The sequence below is a fragment of the Bidens hawaiensis genome, unplaced genomic scaffold, assembly GCF_021521415.1.
Source record: "Bidens hawaiensis isolate Kalapana, Puna unplaced genomic scaffold, B.hawaiensis_p1.1 tig00016635_1, whole genome shotgun sequence".
Classification (NCBI taxonomy): domain Eukaryota; kingdom Viridiplantae; phylum Streptophyta; class Magnoliopsida; order Asterales; family Asteraceae; genus Bidens; species Bidens hawaiensis.
Window position 1 is genome coordinate 309,395 of NW_027492523.1, and position 21,106 is coordinate 330,500.

The following is a 21,106-nucleotide window of genomic DNA, read 5'->3' on the forward strand; positions in this document are numbered from 1 at the left end:
TTTATGATCTCATTGGAAATCATATAAAGACAATTCCTATTTGATATAGCTATTTGTGCAAGTATTTTACAATTAAGAAGCAACTGTCTCTTGTACAGATCATTTATTAATCTACTATAACTATAGCATACCCCCTTTCGCAAATTGCTGCATTTATTCGAGTGATCCACAATTCTTTAACAAAATAATCCATCTTTTTCTGGTTTATTGGTTTTGTAATGAAAGGTATAAGGTTTTGTCACCTCTCCAACAATCTCGCCATTAGACAGAATTTTTTTGGACCAAGCACTTACACAAAATATTCCTTGGTAAAATCGGCGAAAAACTTGAACTACATGCATACATCATACTTTTAAAAAAATGAGTAAGGTCTAGCAAGGGTGATGAGATAGTGTATGCTCCTACCTCAATCACATCAAAAAGCACTTTCCTAATTGACAACACAACTATAAACACTAAGATCAGCATGCACAATAAGAAGACTTCAAAACATCAAAAAAAAAAACTTGTTTAGTAGGCTACCAAATGAAAAAGCACTTTATCACTCTTCTAAACACTCAACCCAACACCATTAAAAACATCTAAAAACATTATCATATCATTATTATTTTTATATAATAATAATAATAATCAATATATGTGCCCCGGCCCGTGGCCCACCACATTTCCAATTTTTCATGTTCTTTGCAATGAACAGCCTGGCCAAAACCTCCGGTTTTCAAAACTCGCCCGATATATGGTAGAGATACCTAAAACCGGATGATGACGATTTTGGAAGGTAATCATTAAAGTAGTTATTAATTAATTAGCCATGCTTTAAACGTTTTTATAGAATTTATGTATTAGTGGTTTTTTAGTGGATGATAAGGAAACATTTAGCTAGCAATAGCATTGATCATTCTGCGCGGCTCGATATAAGGAGTGAAGACGAAAAGGACTTGTATGGTATAAAGTTTTCTCCAGTAGTCCCCACCCACATATATTTTTTATAAATGCAGCCTCTCTTGATCACAATTCACATACTTACTCGTCTCTCTCTCATTAACCTGGAGAGAGAGAGAGGTTCCAACTTCCAATCCAATAATTATCAATGGATGCATGTTCAAGTGATTATATGATGACTTGGTTTGAAGAACTTGCAATGAATGCTGGGAGTGTGCAGAATGAAACACTGAAGAGGATTCTTGAAATGAATCACGGGGTGGAGTATCTGAAGCAATGGTTGGGAGATGTTGATGTTCATAACATGGATGCAGAAGCATTGCAGTCTCTGTACCGATCTGTGGTGCCACTAGCTTCCCATGCAGATTTAGACCCATATATTCAGCGGATTGCGGACGGGGAAACTACCCCTTTGCTCACTAAACAACCCATCACTACTCTTTCCTTAAGGTACTTAATAATACCCTACACATCCATTTAATTGGAGTGTTTTTTTTTATTATTATTATTAATGTTGTTTAGGATATTAAAAAGTGTTTATATGGTTTTTGTTAACGGCTTTTTGAGCTGGTTAGTAGTCCAAAATCTTCTTTTTTTTAATACCCTTTTAGAAGAACCATAGAGTCTAATTAATTTTGAATATTAAAATATGTTTCTTTTCTTTTTAAATAATTCATTTAACATTTAATATAACTTTTTCTTTAAACTAATGCACACTTTGTTTAAACTTTTATTTTTTGACATTTCAATATAGATTATATTAAAAACCGAGTTTTGTAGAAATAAAATATATATTTTTTCTCTGTGAGTACCATAGCATCATATCACCTCATGCCTCCTGCATCTTAGTCAGGGTGGGTGGGTGATTGGAGATAGTACTTCTTAATGAATTATTAAACATGTGCTAATGTTTCACTTATTTTGGGATGTGTTAACATAGCTCTGGAACAACTGAAGGAAGACAAAAGTATGTTCCGTATACTTCACATAGCTCCAAGACTACTCTACAAACCTTCAAGTTGGCTGCAGCTTATAGATCAAGGTCTAGTTTTCAAATCTATAAACTAAATTTTACAAACTTATTTCAAGTGTGACATACATACTAGACTTTATTCAATCAATCAATCAATCATAACCAGTGAAGTCCCACCGACAGCAAAGCTATAAGTAGGGTCTGGGAAGGGTGGGATGTAGGCACACCGTACCTCTATCCAAAGGGATAAAGAGGTGGTTTCCAGAGAGACTCTCGGCTCTAAGTAGATATGTATGGAGCAAAAGAAAGGAAATCAAAATTCAATAGCTATGTAAAGAGCTAATAATAATAATAATAATAATAATACTAATATGCATGAAGCAAAACAAAGGGAATCAAAGTTCAACAGTTATATCAAAACTAATAATACTAATAGTAATAGTAATAGTAATAGTAATAATAATAATAATAATAATATATGCGGGGGAAATTCGGTATGAATTCTTATCGGTATATGAGTTTGTAGACTCAGCTAGGTTTCTAAGGTTCTGGTGATGTCTATATATATAGAGATCACTAAGAACCTTAAAAACTTACTCGGCATGCTAATAAACCTTAGTCTGATAATATGTTGTATGTATTTATGCGAAGGGTTTATCCTACGAGAGAAGGAGGCAAGATTCTCGAGTTTATCTACGGCAGCAAACAGTTCAAAACAAAGGGTGGATTCTCAGCCGGAACAGCGACAACGCATTACTTCGCAAGCCCTGAGTTCAAACTAAAACAACAACAAACCAAGTTGTTCACTTGTAGTCCACACGAAGTAATCTTCAGTGGGGACTACAAGCAATCAACATATTGTCACTTCCTTCTTGGACTCTTTTACTCTCCACAAGTTGAATTCATCACTTCAACTTTCGCGTATTGCATCGTGCAAGCACTCGCCTTATTCGAAGACTACTGGAGAGAAATATGCAATGATCTTTATAATGGAACTTTAAGTCCAAGAATCACGATACCCGGTATCAGAACATCGGTTCTCAGGATGATTAAACCGAACCCGTGTTTAGCAACATGGGTGAGTTCGCAATGTGCGGAGTTGGAGAGATCAGGTTGGTGTGGTTTGATCCCAAAGTTGTGGCCAAATGCGAAATATGTGTACTCGATAATGACGGGTTCAATGCAACCCTACTTGGAGAAACTAAGACATTACTCAGGGGACCATTTGCCGCTAGTGAGTGCGGAGTACGGGTCCACGGAGAGCTGGATCGGAGTGAATATGGACCCTTCTTCTGCATCCGAGAATGTGACGTTCACGGTCGTTCCAACGTTTTCTTACTTCGAGTTCATTCCATTACACCGCGATGCAGTTGTAGGGGCTGGCGGTGCAGCTTATGACGACTACATAGAAGATGATCCGGTGCCGTTATCTGATGTGAAGATTGGTCAACAGTATGAGATTGTGCTTACTACTTTCACAGGTGAATGCTTCAACATTAATCCTGTTAAAAACTTCAAATTATGGGAAAATGGAGATGAAAATATCCATTTGACCAATCAATGTCGAAAAAAATGTACAACTGGATAACCAATTTTCAAAATATTCACCCTAAAACTCGTCAAACCAATCACTTTTTAATCATTACTCGGCGATCTTATTAACCAACCAGAGTATGCTACTTGTCAAAAAAATCTCTTCGTAAGCCAAAAAATGCTCGTCGGATTCCAAAATAAATCTCGTCGAACACCAAAGTAAATCTCGCCTGATGACTGACATCAAAAATAAATCTCGTCGAAAGCCAAAATAATCTCGTGGGTCTAAAAATAATATCTTCTGACACCTAAAATATCACGTCGGCTCTTGATGGTTTTTAAAAAAACCCATCGACCCGACGATTTTATAATGTGTGGCAAAATCCGATGGGTCAAAATCTCGTGGTAATGACTAAAAGTGATTGGGTCAATGAGTTTTAGGATAGACATTTCAAAAATTGGTTGGTCAAATAGATATTTTAGTTGACGTTGACTAGTTAAAAAGAGCATTCTAGTAGGGCTGACATATCGCTTATACACGCGTACATGATAAGATACTAACACGAAATATGTATACATGTACACAACAACAAAATTTATTACGTGCCTGTTTTCCAAACACAAACACGAATCTGTTAATACAGTGTATAAACGATAAGACACAATAAGATTTCTTTTAAAACACATGTTCAACAACCTGTTTAGTGAAACAAAAGTTGGTGGTCGGCGCCACTGCAACTAGAGAATTAGAGTTGTGAAAATGGTGACTAGAGAAATGGAGATGTGGTCGTGGAGAGGGAGACCGGATAATCGGAGGGCAGAGGGAGACCACTGGAGATCTGGTTGTGCACCGCTATTGTTTGTGGAGTCTGGATGGTTGATGCGTCTGGAGTCTAGATCGATGCATTATTTAGGGTTGGTGTTTAGGCATATAATATAACACAATATTATATATATATATACACACATATATATATAGTAATAAAAATTCTAATCGGGTATTAACGGGTATTTAACAGGTAATGGGGTAATTTACCTGTTTAGACACGAAAATTAACAGATCGATTCGTTTCTACCTGTTTAATACATATAACCTCTTAAGATCATACCGAATATCTGTTAAAGTATTATTTATGAGTTGTGGTGATTAATATTATGTGTCTTGATGCAATGACAAAACTAGGAGAAAAAATAAAGGATTTTGAGGAAAGAGGAAAAGAAATAAGAGAACATAGATATTTCGAAGAAAAGAAGTTTGTTTTCATTATTGAAAATAATCACAAAAGTAAAAAAAATTTATAATAGAAACATAAACAAATATATCTTAATTGTACTACATAGGATAATTAGCATAGGACCGGATATGTCACATTTCTATGGCTACACTGGTCCTGCGTTTCGTGTCCTGCCAAAATTCATAAATAAACAAAGCAAACGGTCCCTGATCGAGCAATTTCCTATGAATTTGAATACACTACTGTCGTACTCATTCAGCTGGACATCTTTAATATCAACGTCCTTTATTTACGCATCCCCTTTATTGTTACATATGATAATTAACTTAACTATTGAAGTCACATGCATACTCGGATTATCTCAAATATGCTAAAAAACGCCATTTATATAGAACTTGTTCAAACATAGGGATGACAACGGGCCAGGTTGGTCGAGTATCGGTAATCGCATGCCCATACCGATTGTAAAATTGTGTGTCATACCCGGCTCATTACCCGTCCGGTATCGGGCATACTCGTAGGTATCATGTATACCCGTTGAGACTTTCAAGTACAATATTTTTAGTATTAAAATTATATTATACATTTTATTCATACAATAATTATTACAAATTTAAATATAATACACTCCGTATATATAAACGTGACTATAAATAAATAATATCATTATAGTCATTATATATTTTTTTACATATATGCTTCACAACCTACGAATGACAAATAATTTTTCGGGTATATGATTCGAGTAAACGAGTATGTGTTTTTGGGTAATCAGGGGTATCATCTAATCCCATACCCGGCCCGTACCCGCGAAAATTTTTAATCCTAATCTCTTACCCAGCCCATACCCATCGGGTTTCGGGTATACCCGTCCCATTTGTTTCGGGTATACCTGTCGAGCTCGGGCTTTTTTGCCATCCCTATTAAAACATAGTGCTCTATTATGTCCGTCACACAACCGTTTAAAAAATATTAAAAATTCTTTCTTCTCTCTCTCTCTCTCTCTCTCTTCCCTTCACTCTAGGGGTGAAATGAACCGAGCTAAGTCCAAGTTTGTCTAAGTTCGAGTTATGTTGGTTTAACTAATGAGAGATCGAGTCCTAGCATGGCACGCTTCGTTTTGGGCTCTAATGAGCAAATTTTTCAAATTCAAACTCGACGCCTTTGTTATTTATTTATAATTATTATAATTTATAATTATAAATTTTGTACTACATAATATAAATAATGTTAGTTATTATTATCATAACTTTATATATGATCATATTATATATATATTGGATAAAATGTTAACGTACAAATTAAATTAACATGCTAATTGTGAGAATTAAGTAGTGTAATTATATAATTACATCGTAGTGTAATTACACTATGTTGTATATATATAATTACACTACTTGATTTTTACAGTTAGCACATTAATTTAATTTATATTTGAACCAAACTTATACACACACTAAAATAATGATATATGGTTTAGGTACGCGAGCCTACACAAGCTCGATAAGTGAAATTGAAGCTGAGCTTGTTTATTAAACAAACTTATTTTTCGCTCAGGTTTGTACTGTAAGCTTTTAGCAAGATTGTTTATTAAACAATCTTGACTTGTTTGCACCCATACTTCATATAGCTAGAGGTGCACAAACCGGTTTTTTTAAAAAAACCGGTTTTTTTAAAAAAACCGGTTCGGTTAATAACCGGACCGGTTAATAACCGGTTTTTTGCTGTCAAAACCCTAACCGGTCTAACCGGTTAGGACCGGTTTAGAAACCGGTTAGAACCGGTTAATAAACCGGTTTTTTTATTAACCGGTTTTTTTTTTTTTTTTAAATTTCGCGGTTTCAAATACGAATATTTGTTTTTTATATTTTGTACTTAATGAAGACCATTATTTTTTCACAGTATAAACAAACCGGTAACTACAAGGCAAAACGGTAACTACAAGGCAAAACGGACTGACCGAAGCCATTCTTTGCTTTCGTTGTTAGGGTTCTTTGCTTGGAAGATGAGTATGAGTGTGTGTTGGTGAATGTGTTTTCAACAAACCAAAGATTAAAAACACATAACTTTCATTTATAGTTTTTACATAAAAAATACAAACATTAAATCGTTATCGCATATTCGTAACTCAAAAATACAAACATTAAATCATTAACACTGAAGAAATCTCTGCCAAGAACTGTTGTTCATGATTTAACTCAAAAATACAAACATTAAATCGTGAACTAGCAGATGCTCCTGTTGTTCCCAATCGCAGTTTGTTCATGATTTGCCTCCATGTTTGCTGTTTCTTTAACTAAATTAGAAAAATCCAAATCAACAAGTAAATAAGAGCACATATTAGGAAAAAGAATGCTTAGACACGATTACATGAACAACTTGCTGTTTCTTACTCATGATTTGCCTCCATGTTTGCTGTTTCTTTAACTAATTTTCTTCGCTACCCGATCCCGAGCTATTTCTTAGGTAATCGTCGTACGCGGCTTCTTCATCGGTCATTGGTTGAGTGTGTCCTTCATTGACCTCGTCTTCATACAAGCCCGTTTCATACTCTATTTCCCCCTCGAGTGAGCGTTGATGTTGTGCCCTATCTAAAGAGTCCAAGTAATCCTTGTAGCAAATCGACATCTCTATAGCTGGTGCAGTGAGTCGAGTCCTCCTAATCGATATAACCCTGCCAGAAACAGAAAAAGCAGACTCCAAAGCTACCGTGGAAGCTTGGACCGCTAGTAAATCTTTGGCCATGGCGGCGAGGATCGGAAACTCATCCTCCTTACCTCTCCACCAAGCCAGCAAATCAAGACTTCTAAATTCATCCGGAGTCATGTGTTTCACAAAGTTGGTACCACCATACCTTCCAAGTTCACTGCTTGGGGTGTTTACCTTTTGACGTTTACCGGCGTCTTCCCAAATCATGTAGTACATCCCCATTTCAAGGTCGGTTTGGGATTGGGATTGGGCAACAGCTCTTAACGAGTCATGAATTTGGGAAGACGACCCGTATTTTGTAAGGTAGACATTATACATGTTTGACAAGGTGGTGTTGAAAGCATTCTTTAAAGTTTGGCTATAATAGGGGTTTTGATCGTCGTTTAACCCTAGCTCATCACAAATTTTTTCTATTAAAGCTTCAACACCACCAACATTGATGCAAGGGTTTAACGCAGCAGCACATGTCAAAACAGCGGGTAGTTCTTGAAAATATTTTCTAAATTTTTCTTTCATTTTTACACCCATATCAAAATAAGGTGCACCCCTACAATGAAGTTCACTCAACTTTGTGCACATGACAGCAATTTTTGGTAAAGCAATGGGGCTTGTTGGATAGTAAACCCCGGATAAACTAGTTGTGCAAGATTTAAAAATTTGAAGGACCTCCGTAACGATCTCAATCAATAACCAGTTTCTAAGATCGTACGGTGCACATTTACCCCTACTTGACAAAATTTGATGAAACGCAATTAATGATTCTTTTTGTTGGATGGCTTTCTCAAACATATTACAAGTCGAGTTCCATCTTGTTGGACAATCCCAATTTGGCCCCAACCATTGACAATTAGCTTCTACACAAAATTTTTTGTATCTTGAAAATGTTTTATTGTTGCTAAAAACATCTCGTAACATTCTTTTAAAATTGTTTCTTTGCGTTTCGATCACGTTTAACCCATCTTGCACGGCCAAGTTGATAATATGTGCAATGCATCGGCTATGAAAAAACGCTCCATCACAAATAGGTTTATACTTTAATTTTAAATGGCCAACCGCGGCCGTATTGTTGGACGCGTTATCAAACGAAATTGAAAAGATTTTATGTTCAATCTTGTATTGTCGAATGACTTTATCCAAGATTTGAAAAATATTTCTACCCGTGTGCGGGTAATCAAACAATTGAAACGCAACGGTTCGTTTCATCATTTGCCACGACTCGGGGTCAACCCAATGAGCCGTCACACAAATGTATGAGTCGGGCGAACCATGAGGTACCGACCACACATCCGTTGTTAAGTTTACACCAGTTTGTAAGTTTGAAAAGTATGAAATTAGTTCGGATTTAGCGTTTTTCCATGCTTTAAGACAATCTCTTCTAAGGGTCGAACGACTTACATGTTGGTAGCGTGGTTGAACATAGTTTTGCATCATCTCCGTGAATTGAGGGTTGTCGAAGTGGTTGAAAGGAAGTGTTTGTTGAATCACAAAGTTTGAAAACTGTTGACGTACCGCTTCAATGTCGTACGTAAACACCGCTCCTTGATTCGTCATCTCCGGCTGCGAACTACTTCCCGATTCGTCCTTCAAGGCCTTGCAAAAGGGCCTTTGTACATACGCTTTTAAAGTGGAGTTTGCATCTTTGCCATAAAACTTCAAACAATGTTTGCATCGAGCTTTTTGGCTACCGTTAGACATTTCGCATAGGTCGAAATGTTGCCAAACATCATGGTTTCGTTGCGTGGGGATGACCCGAACGACCGTTTCTCCCGTGTTCGAGGCACCCATGTTGACGGATGAAGCAGCACTTTGGGAGGCCATGATAATCGACTACGAAATAAGAGTGGTATACTCGAGTATGAAATAAACGACTATGAAATAAGAGCGTATGGAGTGGTAATGTGGTATAATTGAGCGTGAGATAACAAAATAATCGCGTATGAAATAAACGTTTAGAGCGTTTGGAGTTGTATAATCGAGTGTGATCTAACCAATACCCAACCTAAACTATATATAGATGTTTGTGGGGGTAAAATGGTAAAAAAAAAAAACGGTCCAAAAACAAAAAAAACGGTCATATAGCCGTTATAAACCGGTTTTTTTATAAACCGGTTAACCGGTTTTTCCATAACCGGTTAATAAAAAAAACCGATTTTTCCATTAACCGGTTTTTCCATAACCGGTTAATAAAAAAAACCGGTTTTTCCATTAACCGGTTCGTTAACCGGTTTTGGATCTAAAACTTGTAACCGAAAGACGAACCGGCGGTTTATAAACCGGTCAAACCGGTTTTTAAAAAACCGGTTTTCGTAAAAACCGGTTTCCGGTTTAAACCGGTAAACCGGTTCCCCAACCGGCTTTTTTGGCCATCTCTACATATAGCCCGTTTTTAGAACACATTCTTGCACAAAAGTCCAACATACTCTCTCTCCTTGAAAAAAGCCCCAAAAACTACTGCTTGTGATGCACTTGTGAAGTTTATTAAGACTATTTGTAAGTCAGTAACATTAGCATTCAAATTTCTACATGCATATTTTATCAGTGTGTCGTATCAGTTTTTCAGTTAATCTTCTCACATGCACATTTTACGCTTAATGTTGCCATACCCATTATTCGCACGTTAAGTAATTAAAAAAGCTAAAAATTAAAATAAAAGGTATATATCTGAATTAATAAATAGAAAACATAATCTTCGCTTTTGTTTTCAGTTTAGTAAATATTACATAAAATTTTAAAAAATAAATTACATAATTTAAAAACTAGTACATATTTTTGAGATTAAAAACAAACAATAATTACTAAATCTATAAAAGAAAGAACATTATTAAAAAGGTAGTGACTATACAACGGTATATATATTTATACTAGTTTTGAGGCCCGTGTATTACACGAATAGTTCTTGAAAATACAATATTTAATAAATAATCAGTATACAAGCAAACAATAAACTCGTTAAACATTATTAATACAGTCGTTGTACAATAGTCATTAAAACAATTTTAAAGTAAAAAATAATTATAAATATCAAATGTTTGAAAAAATATAGGAAGTAAATATTAAATTAACAAATTCTAAGAATGGTAACTATTATTTTACTATTATAAATTTGTTAAAAAATATAAGATTTAATATAAGAATGAAAAGTGATAAAACTTGCTTTTTATTAGATAGTATAAATATAAATTATTTTTAAAAGTTGCACTCATTACTACTAAAGAGAAAAAAAATAAATAACTTTAATTCAATGGGCCCACACATATCCTGCACGTTCTCGCCCGTCATAACATGCACATGGCTTCAACGCTGGGAGTGCTACTTCCACATTAACAATTGACGGTAACTGATTATAAAAATATGTGTTGTGGAGGGTTTACGCTAACTCCTAGTAGGAAACAGGGTTTTAAAGACCTCGTTCATAAAGCCTTGTTGTAGTTTAAAGTCTTCTTATCGCCCCTTATATATAAATATTAGACTGGTGTCCGTCAGTGGTAGATCCAGAAAATTTCTCACAGTAGTCGGAAACTGATGCAACGGAGTAAACAAAAACGAAGATCGAATCACGTTGATTCTAAGATTACCCGTGAAGAACTTCCTAAAACTCTCAAAAAAGACGTAGATCGTAAATAAGATAAATAATTGAACCTGTTGATTCACACGAATACCAGGATCAATTCTTCCAACTATCGTTGATTCACGAAGAATACCGATAATTAGGTCCTTCACACACTAACACACACTGTGATAGAGAGGAAATGATTTTTTTATATATTCCAAAATTTATTATTTTGCATTACAAAATCTCAAGTATTTAAAATAAATAGAAAACCATTGGGCTTCTAATGATTAAACCAAAAGACATAAAATATTAATTTCAAACTCTTGTAATTCCATAACTCATGTTGTCATTATTTGGTAAACGTTTGATCTCCCCACATCATTCTCTCCACATTTGAAAAAACTCGCCCTCGAGTTTTTGTCTTTGAACCGTAGCCACCTGGGTCAAAGGGACCATCATCCGATTCCAATTTATAGTTATGATGACCTGCTCAAATAGTTCAACTTTACTAATCATCTTGTCCAACTCTAGGCTTGTACCACATGGGTCAAAGGGAGCATCGATACACTTTCTTTTTTTCTACAAGTTCATGTGATCTTGATAATATTTCTTTGCTTGCATATTTAATAATTGGCCCCATTATATCTTGTGCATTTTTAAGATATAACTGATTGACTTCTAACCTTAGAGTGTTGTCTGTGAAACTTGCATATAAATCTTCATAGATGACATTGCTAACTATATTAATATTAGCATTTGACAAAAATCTATTCCAGTGGTTTTTTCTTCTTGAGTAATATTCACGTCACCTTAATAAATTATAGACCACTCATGTTTTCTTTTTAAACTTTCAAGAAAATCACTGGTTGCCCAAACATACCATTCCTTTTTCTCGTATTCATCAAACACGGGCCAAGAATCATAGATATTATCCCCCTCACAAGCCATATTGAGCCACGAATTCGGCTTTGATACCAACTGATGCAGCGTGGTGATAAAATTGGAAGTCAAACACGTTGATTTTCCCGAACTTCTAAATACATAGATCATAAATAAGATAAATAATTGAACATGTTGATTCACACGAATACCAGGATCAATTCTTCCAACTATCGTTGATTCACTAAGAATACCGATAATTAGGTCCTTCACACACTAACACACACTGTGATAGAGAAGAAATGATTTTTTTATATATTCCAAACCTTATTATTTTGCATTACAAAATCTCAAGTATTTAAAATAAATAGAAAACCATTGGGCTTCTAATGATTAAACCAAAAGACATAAAATATTAATTTCAAACTCTTGTAATTCCATAACTCATGTCGTCATTATTTGGTAAACGTTTGATCTCCCCACATCAGAAACCTTTTTAATTGATATTCAATTGACCATCGCTACATATATTTTTCCGATCCGATTCAGCCAGTCGTGTCAAGTAATCGGTATATAAATTTTTTTTTTTGCCAGTTGGGCCCCTCTGATCGGCTAGAATCGAGTCGGCTCGAGTAATATTGAAAAATATAATCAAATTTTTCAATATTATTTGAATGAAGCCCCCAACTCCTTAACTCCTTATCCCCCCCCCCCCCCCTCTAGAATGCCCCGACACGATGTTCCACTCTCATACAACCCCTTTTAAAGCGCGCACCATATGGTCTAACTAATTATACACAATCTTGTTGTAATTGTAGGTCTTTACAGGTACAGATTAGGAGATGTAGTGGAGGTAGCTGGTTTTTACCAAAGAAGCCCAAAACTCAAGTTCCTATGTAGGAGAAAGCTAATCTTAACAATAAATATAGACAAAAACACAGAAAATGACCTTCAACTAGCAGTCCAAAAGGGTTCTCAACCACTTATCAACTCCGGAGCCGAGCTAGTTGATTTCACAAGCCACGCCGACACCAAAAACCAGCCCGGCCACTACGTGGTTTATTGGGAGATTAAGGGTGACGTCAATGAGCACGTTTTAGCACGATGTTGCAAGGAAATGGATGCAGCATTTGTGGATCATGGATATGTTGTCTCGAGGAAAACCAACTCGATTGGGCCATTGGAGCTTTGTATCGTTGAACGTGGTACGTTCAGGAAAATCATGGAACATTTTATTGGCAATGGTGCAACAATGAGCCAATTCAAGACTCCAAGGTGCACCAGTAATAAGGTTTTGTTAAAGATCTTAAATTTATGTACTGTCAAAAGGTTCCGTAGTACATCTTACTAGTGATATAGAAAGTCATTTGGGAAATAATATCCAACTAATTTGGGTGCAATAATTCAACACAAAAAGTTGTACTAAGACTAAAGTTGTTTTAACTTCAGTTGTCTTGTTTATTAGTGCCCTTTAGCTAAATTTGAAAAGAAGTTCAATGATGTCACAAAATGTATCATTGTTCAATTTTGGAAAATCATATTCCTAATTCAAATTTAATTGCCAAAGATGAAAATTTAAAAGGTAATTAATTATAAAGTTTACATAAAATTAAATTGTAGTAGTTTGTTATCAATGTTATTTTCTTGTGGAATCACTTTAGTAATTATATGAACACAAATGTGAATAAGAGAATTGATGTACATAATTTATTTATTTAAAATAGCGAGTAATTAAAGCATTAAGTTATAGTCATATAGACTAGTAGTAAGAAGAATCAGTATTACCCGTGTTATCGACGAATCACACTAAATTGCTGATGAGTTACTAAACTCTGTAGGTAAAAGTTGTCTTAAAAAGTTATACTGACGAATTACTTACAAATCACACATTTACAAATAAATTACTAATTTTTTCGATTGTCGGTAAAGGTTTTATTCGTTTGTAGGGACTAGACAGGTATTACACACGCTTCTTATTGCAACTAACATCGTAATAATATTTTATTTTATTTAATTTTAGAAAATCACGAAGGTGACCTAGTTTTGGTGTTACGTATCTTTGTAAATAGGGATTTTCTAACATGTACCCTTAGGGCACATGTAAGAAACATTAATTATGGTAATATTCTTGTTAAAACTATCTATTTATATTAATTACATTAATGACTATTATATTTAACGTTATATTTTCTCCTCCTAAATCTTACTTCCATTAATGACTACTAAATAAAATTTTTAATTCCCTCTAAAATTACTATATTATCTTCTACTATTTTTATATTCATTTTTATGTAAAGAATATCCAAATATGAAAGTAACTTTTGAAATTCTTATAACGTCTCCAAGTGTTGAACCAACTCAATATCAGCTTGCTCTAGCGATTCAATATTCGGCTTGTAAAGAAAATGACACAAGTTTTGTTGTCAAGCATTACAAAGCGGCTCCATGGCATAAGGTTATTTGAGATGGTAAGATGGCTGTCAACACTTGCAAACTTTGAATTTGTCGGGATACTTTGTCGTCATGTTTTGAGTGTTCTTCTCCATACGGGGTTGTAATTTTGAAATTTTATTTAGTTATTGGCTATCACGATAGAGACGAGAAGAGGCTCAATTCAATAACGTCTCTCAATTACACTAAAAAGAAACTTTGGATATTGCATCATATTTACAGAAAATAATGATCCTATAACTAATGCAATTGGTGAGTTCAACACTTGAACACGTTATAAAAATTTCAAAAGTCACTTTCATATTTGAATATTTTTACATGTAAATGAATATAAAAATGGTGAGAGATAAAATAGTAATTTTAAAAGGAATTAAAAATTTTTATTTAGTAGTAATTAATTGAGGTAAGATTTAAAAGATGAAAATATAAGGTTAAATATGGTAGTTATTAAAAACTAAATATAATTAATATAAATATATAGTTTTAACAAAAATATTACCAAAATTAATGTTTCCTACAAGTGTCCTAAGGGCACATGTTAGATAATCCCTTATAAATATGTCAAAAATTGTTTTATACATATGATTATTAAAATGAAATACAAGACGCTACACTTGTGATAGAACCTTTTTCTACTAAATTATCACAATTCACGAATCACTATTTATCATCTGGTTTGTCCCTAACATCATCAATGATAGAGGTAGGGTATCAAAAATACCCAAATACCCTTAAGTGCTACCCGCGGATTAACCAGAAGTCCCTCATAAGACACCCGCGGGACATATGAACCACCCGCATAACTATTGGAGGGAGAAACATCCCCGCAAGGCATGCGGAAACATCCTGGCACCATCAAAAGTCATCCGCAGGACAGAACATCCGCTCGCGTAAATAACTATTCGTAAAAACCGGTTTCCGGTTTAAACCGGCAAACCGGTTCCCCAACCGGTTTTTTTGACCATCTCTACCCGGGACAGCTGTCAATAACTAATTACCTTCTAGAAGATCTATCAAGATGCTTTCTTGGGCAATACGTGATCCCTCGACAAACCAATTAGCGACACCTGGCAAGGCCGTTATAATCGTGCACATGGCCTGTGTTATCTATCGGCCAATATCAGGGAGACGCGTGTCCAGGTTGTTATACATGCACATGCAACGTATAAACTAAGCCTATCGTATGGGGACACATGTCCAGGTGGTTAAAAGAGCATCTTCTAAAAGGACAGCTGGCCCAATCACCTTCCCACACCATTCGGCTATAAATACCCTCTCTTAATCATCATGAGGTATTCATTCACTCCCACTGTACTCTCTCAATTTACTTAAGTACTTTATCTTCATCGGAATTGTACTTATTCTCACGCCGGAGGGTGGTTACGGGAAGACCCCCCCTCTTGTCCTTCCCGTAACGAGCTCACGGTGTCTGTTTTGCAGGTTCACGTCACTGGACTTTGGGAATTAGGCTCATATCGTATTGGCAGTTAACCATACCATACCCTGTTGATTCATTGAATCTAGGACCCATTAAAGAAAGTAGATACGTTTTTCTTCATCAATATAGGTCCATTGACAATTCTAGTAACTTAGATTTGTGTATTTTAGCATTATAAAGTGAAGCGTTTCACATTATATCATTCAATCTCCTTATGAAAACACTTTGACCTGACAAAGGAAATGAAGTTGAGATAGTGTTTGGTATGCAAGAATGATAAATGAAATGGAATGATTTATTGCGTGGGAATGAAAAAAATTGGTATTTGGTTGCTCAATGTAATGGAATCATCAATTACATATGGAATCTTATTCCATCAAAATCATTCATTCCCACACATTTTTTTTACTTCATTCATCATTCACCCTACTTTCTCTACACCACCTAACAACAACCACCACCACTACCATCGCCGCCGCCACCACATGACCGCCACCATCTTCGTCGCCACCACCACCACCACCGCCGCCACCATCGTCGCCGTAACCACCGCAACCAGTGTCACCGTCGCCGCCACACTACGAATGTGAAGGAGAGAGTGTGAGGTAAGATTCTTAGTGAATAATGTACTAAGAATGCATATGTGAGGTGAGTGAGAGGAGAGAGAAGAGAGAAGAGAGAATAGAGGATAGATGAATATTTTTGTGAGGCCAAGTGCAATTTGACATTCAAAAACACCTACAAAAACTAATTCTATTGGAGATGGTTTAATTAATTTCATTATTATAGGTTAAATAAACAAGACAAATGAATGATAATAATTCATATCATTCTCTTGTCTATTTCATTCTTTCTCCTATTCTATTTTCTCTTCCTTCCATTACTTCTAACCAAGCATACCCTGAGAGATTTTTCAAATTTCAAATCACGTAGAAGATGCTCTAACTAATTAAAAAACATGATTAACTTTGCTAAATTTTTATTTTTCTTTGAATGTTTCTATATTACCTCTGCTTCGTTCTCCTTGCAGGGACGGATTAAGTGTTCGATCAGGGGAGCGTTAGCACCCACTTAAGTCCATAGTTTCCTTCATAAATTTGTAATATATTAGGTTCAAAAGCCCAACTGACCCATCCAAAAAAAAAATTTAGTGACCCATTCATAATTTTTTAGTGCCCCAAACTTAACTTTTTAAATTTTAAGCCCAAATATAATTTTTCTATGAACAATACCAATTAAGCCCAAAAGACAAAGGTACACAATCACCAACTAACATTATTATAATTTTGATTGTTTCAACAGCTCGATATGGAAATTCATGAATTTGGTGATCACTTTAATGAGATTAACACGGATTTACTTCAAAACATGTTGGCTTTCAATCTGTATGATTCATTTTCCAAGTTTGATGCATCAAAGTTAATGAGATTGTGTGAGTTTTATCCATATGAATTTGAAAATGGGGATAACATTTTTCTTGCATCTAAACTTGGCTTATGAATTGATAGTGTGCACAAAGATGAAAGATTTGCTAATCAGAAAGGTATTGCGGATCTTGCTAAAGTAATGATGGAAACAAGAATCATATCTCTTTTAATTTGGTTTATCGATTATTAAAGCTAACATTAGTTTAGCCTATTGCAACCGCAACGGTTGAGAGATGTTTTTCGGCAATGAAGATCATAAAGACAAATTTACGTAATCGAATCGGTGAAGATTTTTTGAATGCTTGTGTAATTTGTATTGTTGAAAAAAAAGCACTTTTAAGTGTTACGATTGAAGCTGTAATTGACCATTTTAAAAGATGAAATCATGTAGAGGTTAATTATAATATGTATTTTGTTCATCTTTAATGAAATTTATTGCTTGCATCTCTATACACAATTTGTTTAATGTAAATTTTTTATTTAACCCGTTTCGGTTTGACCCGACCCATTTTGGTATGACCTGTTTTAGTTTGAATTGACGAGTTCTAGGTTGAACTTGTTTTTGCACCTACTGGCTAAATTTTCTGAATCCTTCACTGTCTCCTTGAGTCCGAACTTAGACCTTCATTAACTCGAAGTTATTAATATATCCATTTATATTCTCACGAAACCATAATTCCAATTCTTATTACTTCAAACAAAGTTTTTTACTTCAAAAAAATACGTACCAATAAACAAGCATTTAACCACTCAAACTAAGACTAACACCATGTAATCTAAAAGGAAGATCTAAAACTTCGAAAATGATCATAAACAACAAAATCAAAGAGACCGAAAAATGAAGGAGCGAGAGTTAGATGATATCAGTTAACGATATCGATTTATCTTTTTATTTATCGGTCTCTGTCAGTTGTGTATATAAAAAACCCCTTATATTCACCATCAAGTCCCTTAGTCGTTTAACTAGTAAGGGTGCCCGCAGTGGGCGATAAAGCGGCCCAAAATGAGGCGATAAATCTTTGCCACACCGACCCTCAGGCGAGAAAGGGGCGAAATGTTGGGAGGGGGAGGGCAATGAATTATTGTCGCTGTGCTTCACTTGTGCTTTATTATTATTATAATTGTTTGTGTGTGGTATATATATATATACATATACATATATATATATATATATATATATATAGAGAGAGAGAGAGAGAGAGAGAGAGAGAGAGAAAATCATTTGAAAATTGAGAACCATTTTAAACCACTAAAAAGACATCTAAAAAAATATTTAAAAAAATTATAGAACAAAAAACACAAAAAAATTTACAAATAAAAAAACCAAAATTCTTATATTTCATTCCGGTTTCATTAAAAAAAAAAGAACTTCGTATTATACACATGTGATTTAATCTCTATTTACGTAATGTACACATATGTACATTATCATTTACCTTAAGTTGTACATATGTGTAGAAAATAACATGTATAAAATTAAAAAAATAAGTATTATACATACGTGTGTGATTTTGTTAAACCGATATTTTTTTTCAGTTTTTTTTATTTTTTTAAAACCGGAATGAAGAATAAATTTTTTTGGGTTTTATACTTTTTGTATTTTCGAGTTTGTTTTGTTTTATAATTTTTTTTTTATTTTTTTAAGAAGAGTGTTTTTTTTGAATTTCTTTACACGCATGTAACAATTTTTTTTTGAATTTCTTTACACGTATGTAATAAGTAAGTGTAAGTACGCAAAAAAATTACAGTATTTTTTTACACACCGAATCGACTTATTACACATGTGTAACTAACATTTATATTTGTGTAATCATCAAAAATCTTTATTCTCTCTTCTGATTCATTTTTTAATCAAATTTATTCTTAGCCACATATTTCATACCCATTTAATTAAATGTGTGGTTCATATTGAGTTTTTAAAATTCGTACAACTCATCAAGGTTCTCAAAATATCACTCTCATATATATATATATATATATATATATATATATATATATATATATAAGTAAGGTATTCGTATAGTGTGTATTCATGTTAGTGTGTTAATTATTGGTGTTCATAATGTAGTTCATGGATGTTCTTTGTATTAGATTTTTAAATTTGGATGAAAATATGATAATTAAAGATTTAATAAACATTTCCATATATAATAAAACACATGAGACGATTATGCCCTTTAACACATCTTGGTTTCATAATATGAAAAAATTTAAATTTTTCATCCTGGTTTCATAATATATATATATATATATATATATATATATCCTTAATTATACACATATATATATATTTTTATTTAATCTAGATTTACATAATATATACATATGTACATTATCATTTATCTTAATTGTATATATGTGTATAAAAAATAACTTGTATAAAATTAAAAAATACGTATTATACATATATGTATAATTTTTCTAAACCTATATATATTTTTTATTTATTATTTATTTTTTTATGAAACCGGGATAAAAAATAAAAAATTTTGGTTTTTTATTTTATCTTTTTTTTGTTTTATAACTTTTTTTATTTTTTTTAAATGAGTTTTTTTGTGGTTCAAAATGGTTCTCAAAGTTCTCAATTTCAAAATAGTTCGCACACGATCATAATCATATATATATATATATATATATATATATAGGGGAAGGTTAACGTACAAATGAAATTAACGTGCAAAACATGAGAATCATGTAGAGTAATTATATATATAAGTAGGGTAATTATGTAATTACCCTACTTATATATAATTACTCTACATGATTCTCATGTTTTGCACGCTAATTTAATTTGTATTTGATCCAAACCCTATATATATACTGTAATTTTTTTACGTTACCTACACTTACGTATTACATACGTGTAAAGAAATTAAAAAAAATTGTTACGTTGAGTTCTTTCGTGTTCTTAAAACTCAAAGTGGATCTCAAAAGAAATCAATCCTATATATATATATATATATATTTATATATATAAAGTGGGTCTTAAAAGAAATCAATCATGTATATATATATATATATATATATATATGATTGATTTCTTTTGAGAACCATTTTGAGTTTTAAGAACACGAAAGAACTCAACGTAACAATTTTTTTTTTGAATTTCTTTACACGTATGTAATAAGTAAGTGTAAGTAACGCAAAAAAATTACAGTATTTTTTTATACACCGAATCGACTTATTACACATGTGTAACTAACATTTATATTTGTGTAATCATCAAAAATCTTTATTCTCTCTTCTGATTCATTTTTTAATCAAATTTATTCTTAGCCACATATTCCATACCAATTTAATTAAATGTGTGGTCCATATTGAGTTTTTAAAGTTCGTACAACTCATCAAGGTTCTCAAAATATCCCTCCCATATATATATATATATATATATATAGGGTGAGGTTATTATAAAAAGTTAAGAGTGTCTAAAAAGTGTAGGAAGAAATATGAAACGTTGGATCTTAGCAATCAATGGTTAAGATGGAAAGTTAAGATAATTGGAGGTGTGTTTTATTTTAAAAGCCAAGAAAGATGTGTTAAAGGGCATAATCGTCTCATGTGTTTTATTATATATGGAAATGTTTATTAAAGCTTTAATTATCATATTTTCATCCAAATTTAAAAATCTAATACAAAGAACATCCATGAACTACATTATGAACACCAATAATTAACACACTAACATGAATACACACTATACGAATACCTTACTGAATTTACCAGAAAAACACACTAGCTAAATTACCAGAAAAACACACCGAAACACTTAAAAACAATATATAACAATGTGTTTTAAATCAAATAATTATCAAAATTTAAAAACAACACCAAATTTTAATCCAAATGTAAATCACAACACCAAGAACAAAAACACAGTTTCATCAAAAGAAACACACAGCTAAATTACAAGAAAACCATACTATTTATTCTATTTTTTTAATGTACTCCCATACGCCATGAATGCTT

At 33.4% G+C, this 21,106-nt stretch overlaps 1 protein-coding gene across 1 annotated transcript; it reads left to right on the top strand.

Annotated features, from left to right (window-relative positions):
• Nucleotides 1-911: 911 nt before the first annotated feature.
• LOC143551804 (indole-3-acetic acid-amido synthetase GH3.10-like) lies at nt 912-13,304 on the top strand. Its single transcript, XM_077042153.1, has 4 exons — nt 912-1,392; nt 1,883-1,984; nt 2,567-3,396; nt 12,643-13,304. The coding sequence occupies exons 1-4, from the start codon at nt 1,091-1,093 to the stop codon at nt 13,173-13,175; spliced, it is 1,767 nt and encodes a 588-aa protein (XP_076898268.1). The 5' UTR covers nt 912-1,090; the 3' UTR covers nt 13,176-13,304.
• The last annotated feature ends 7,802 nt before the right edge of the window (nt 13,305-21,106 follow it).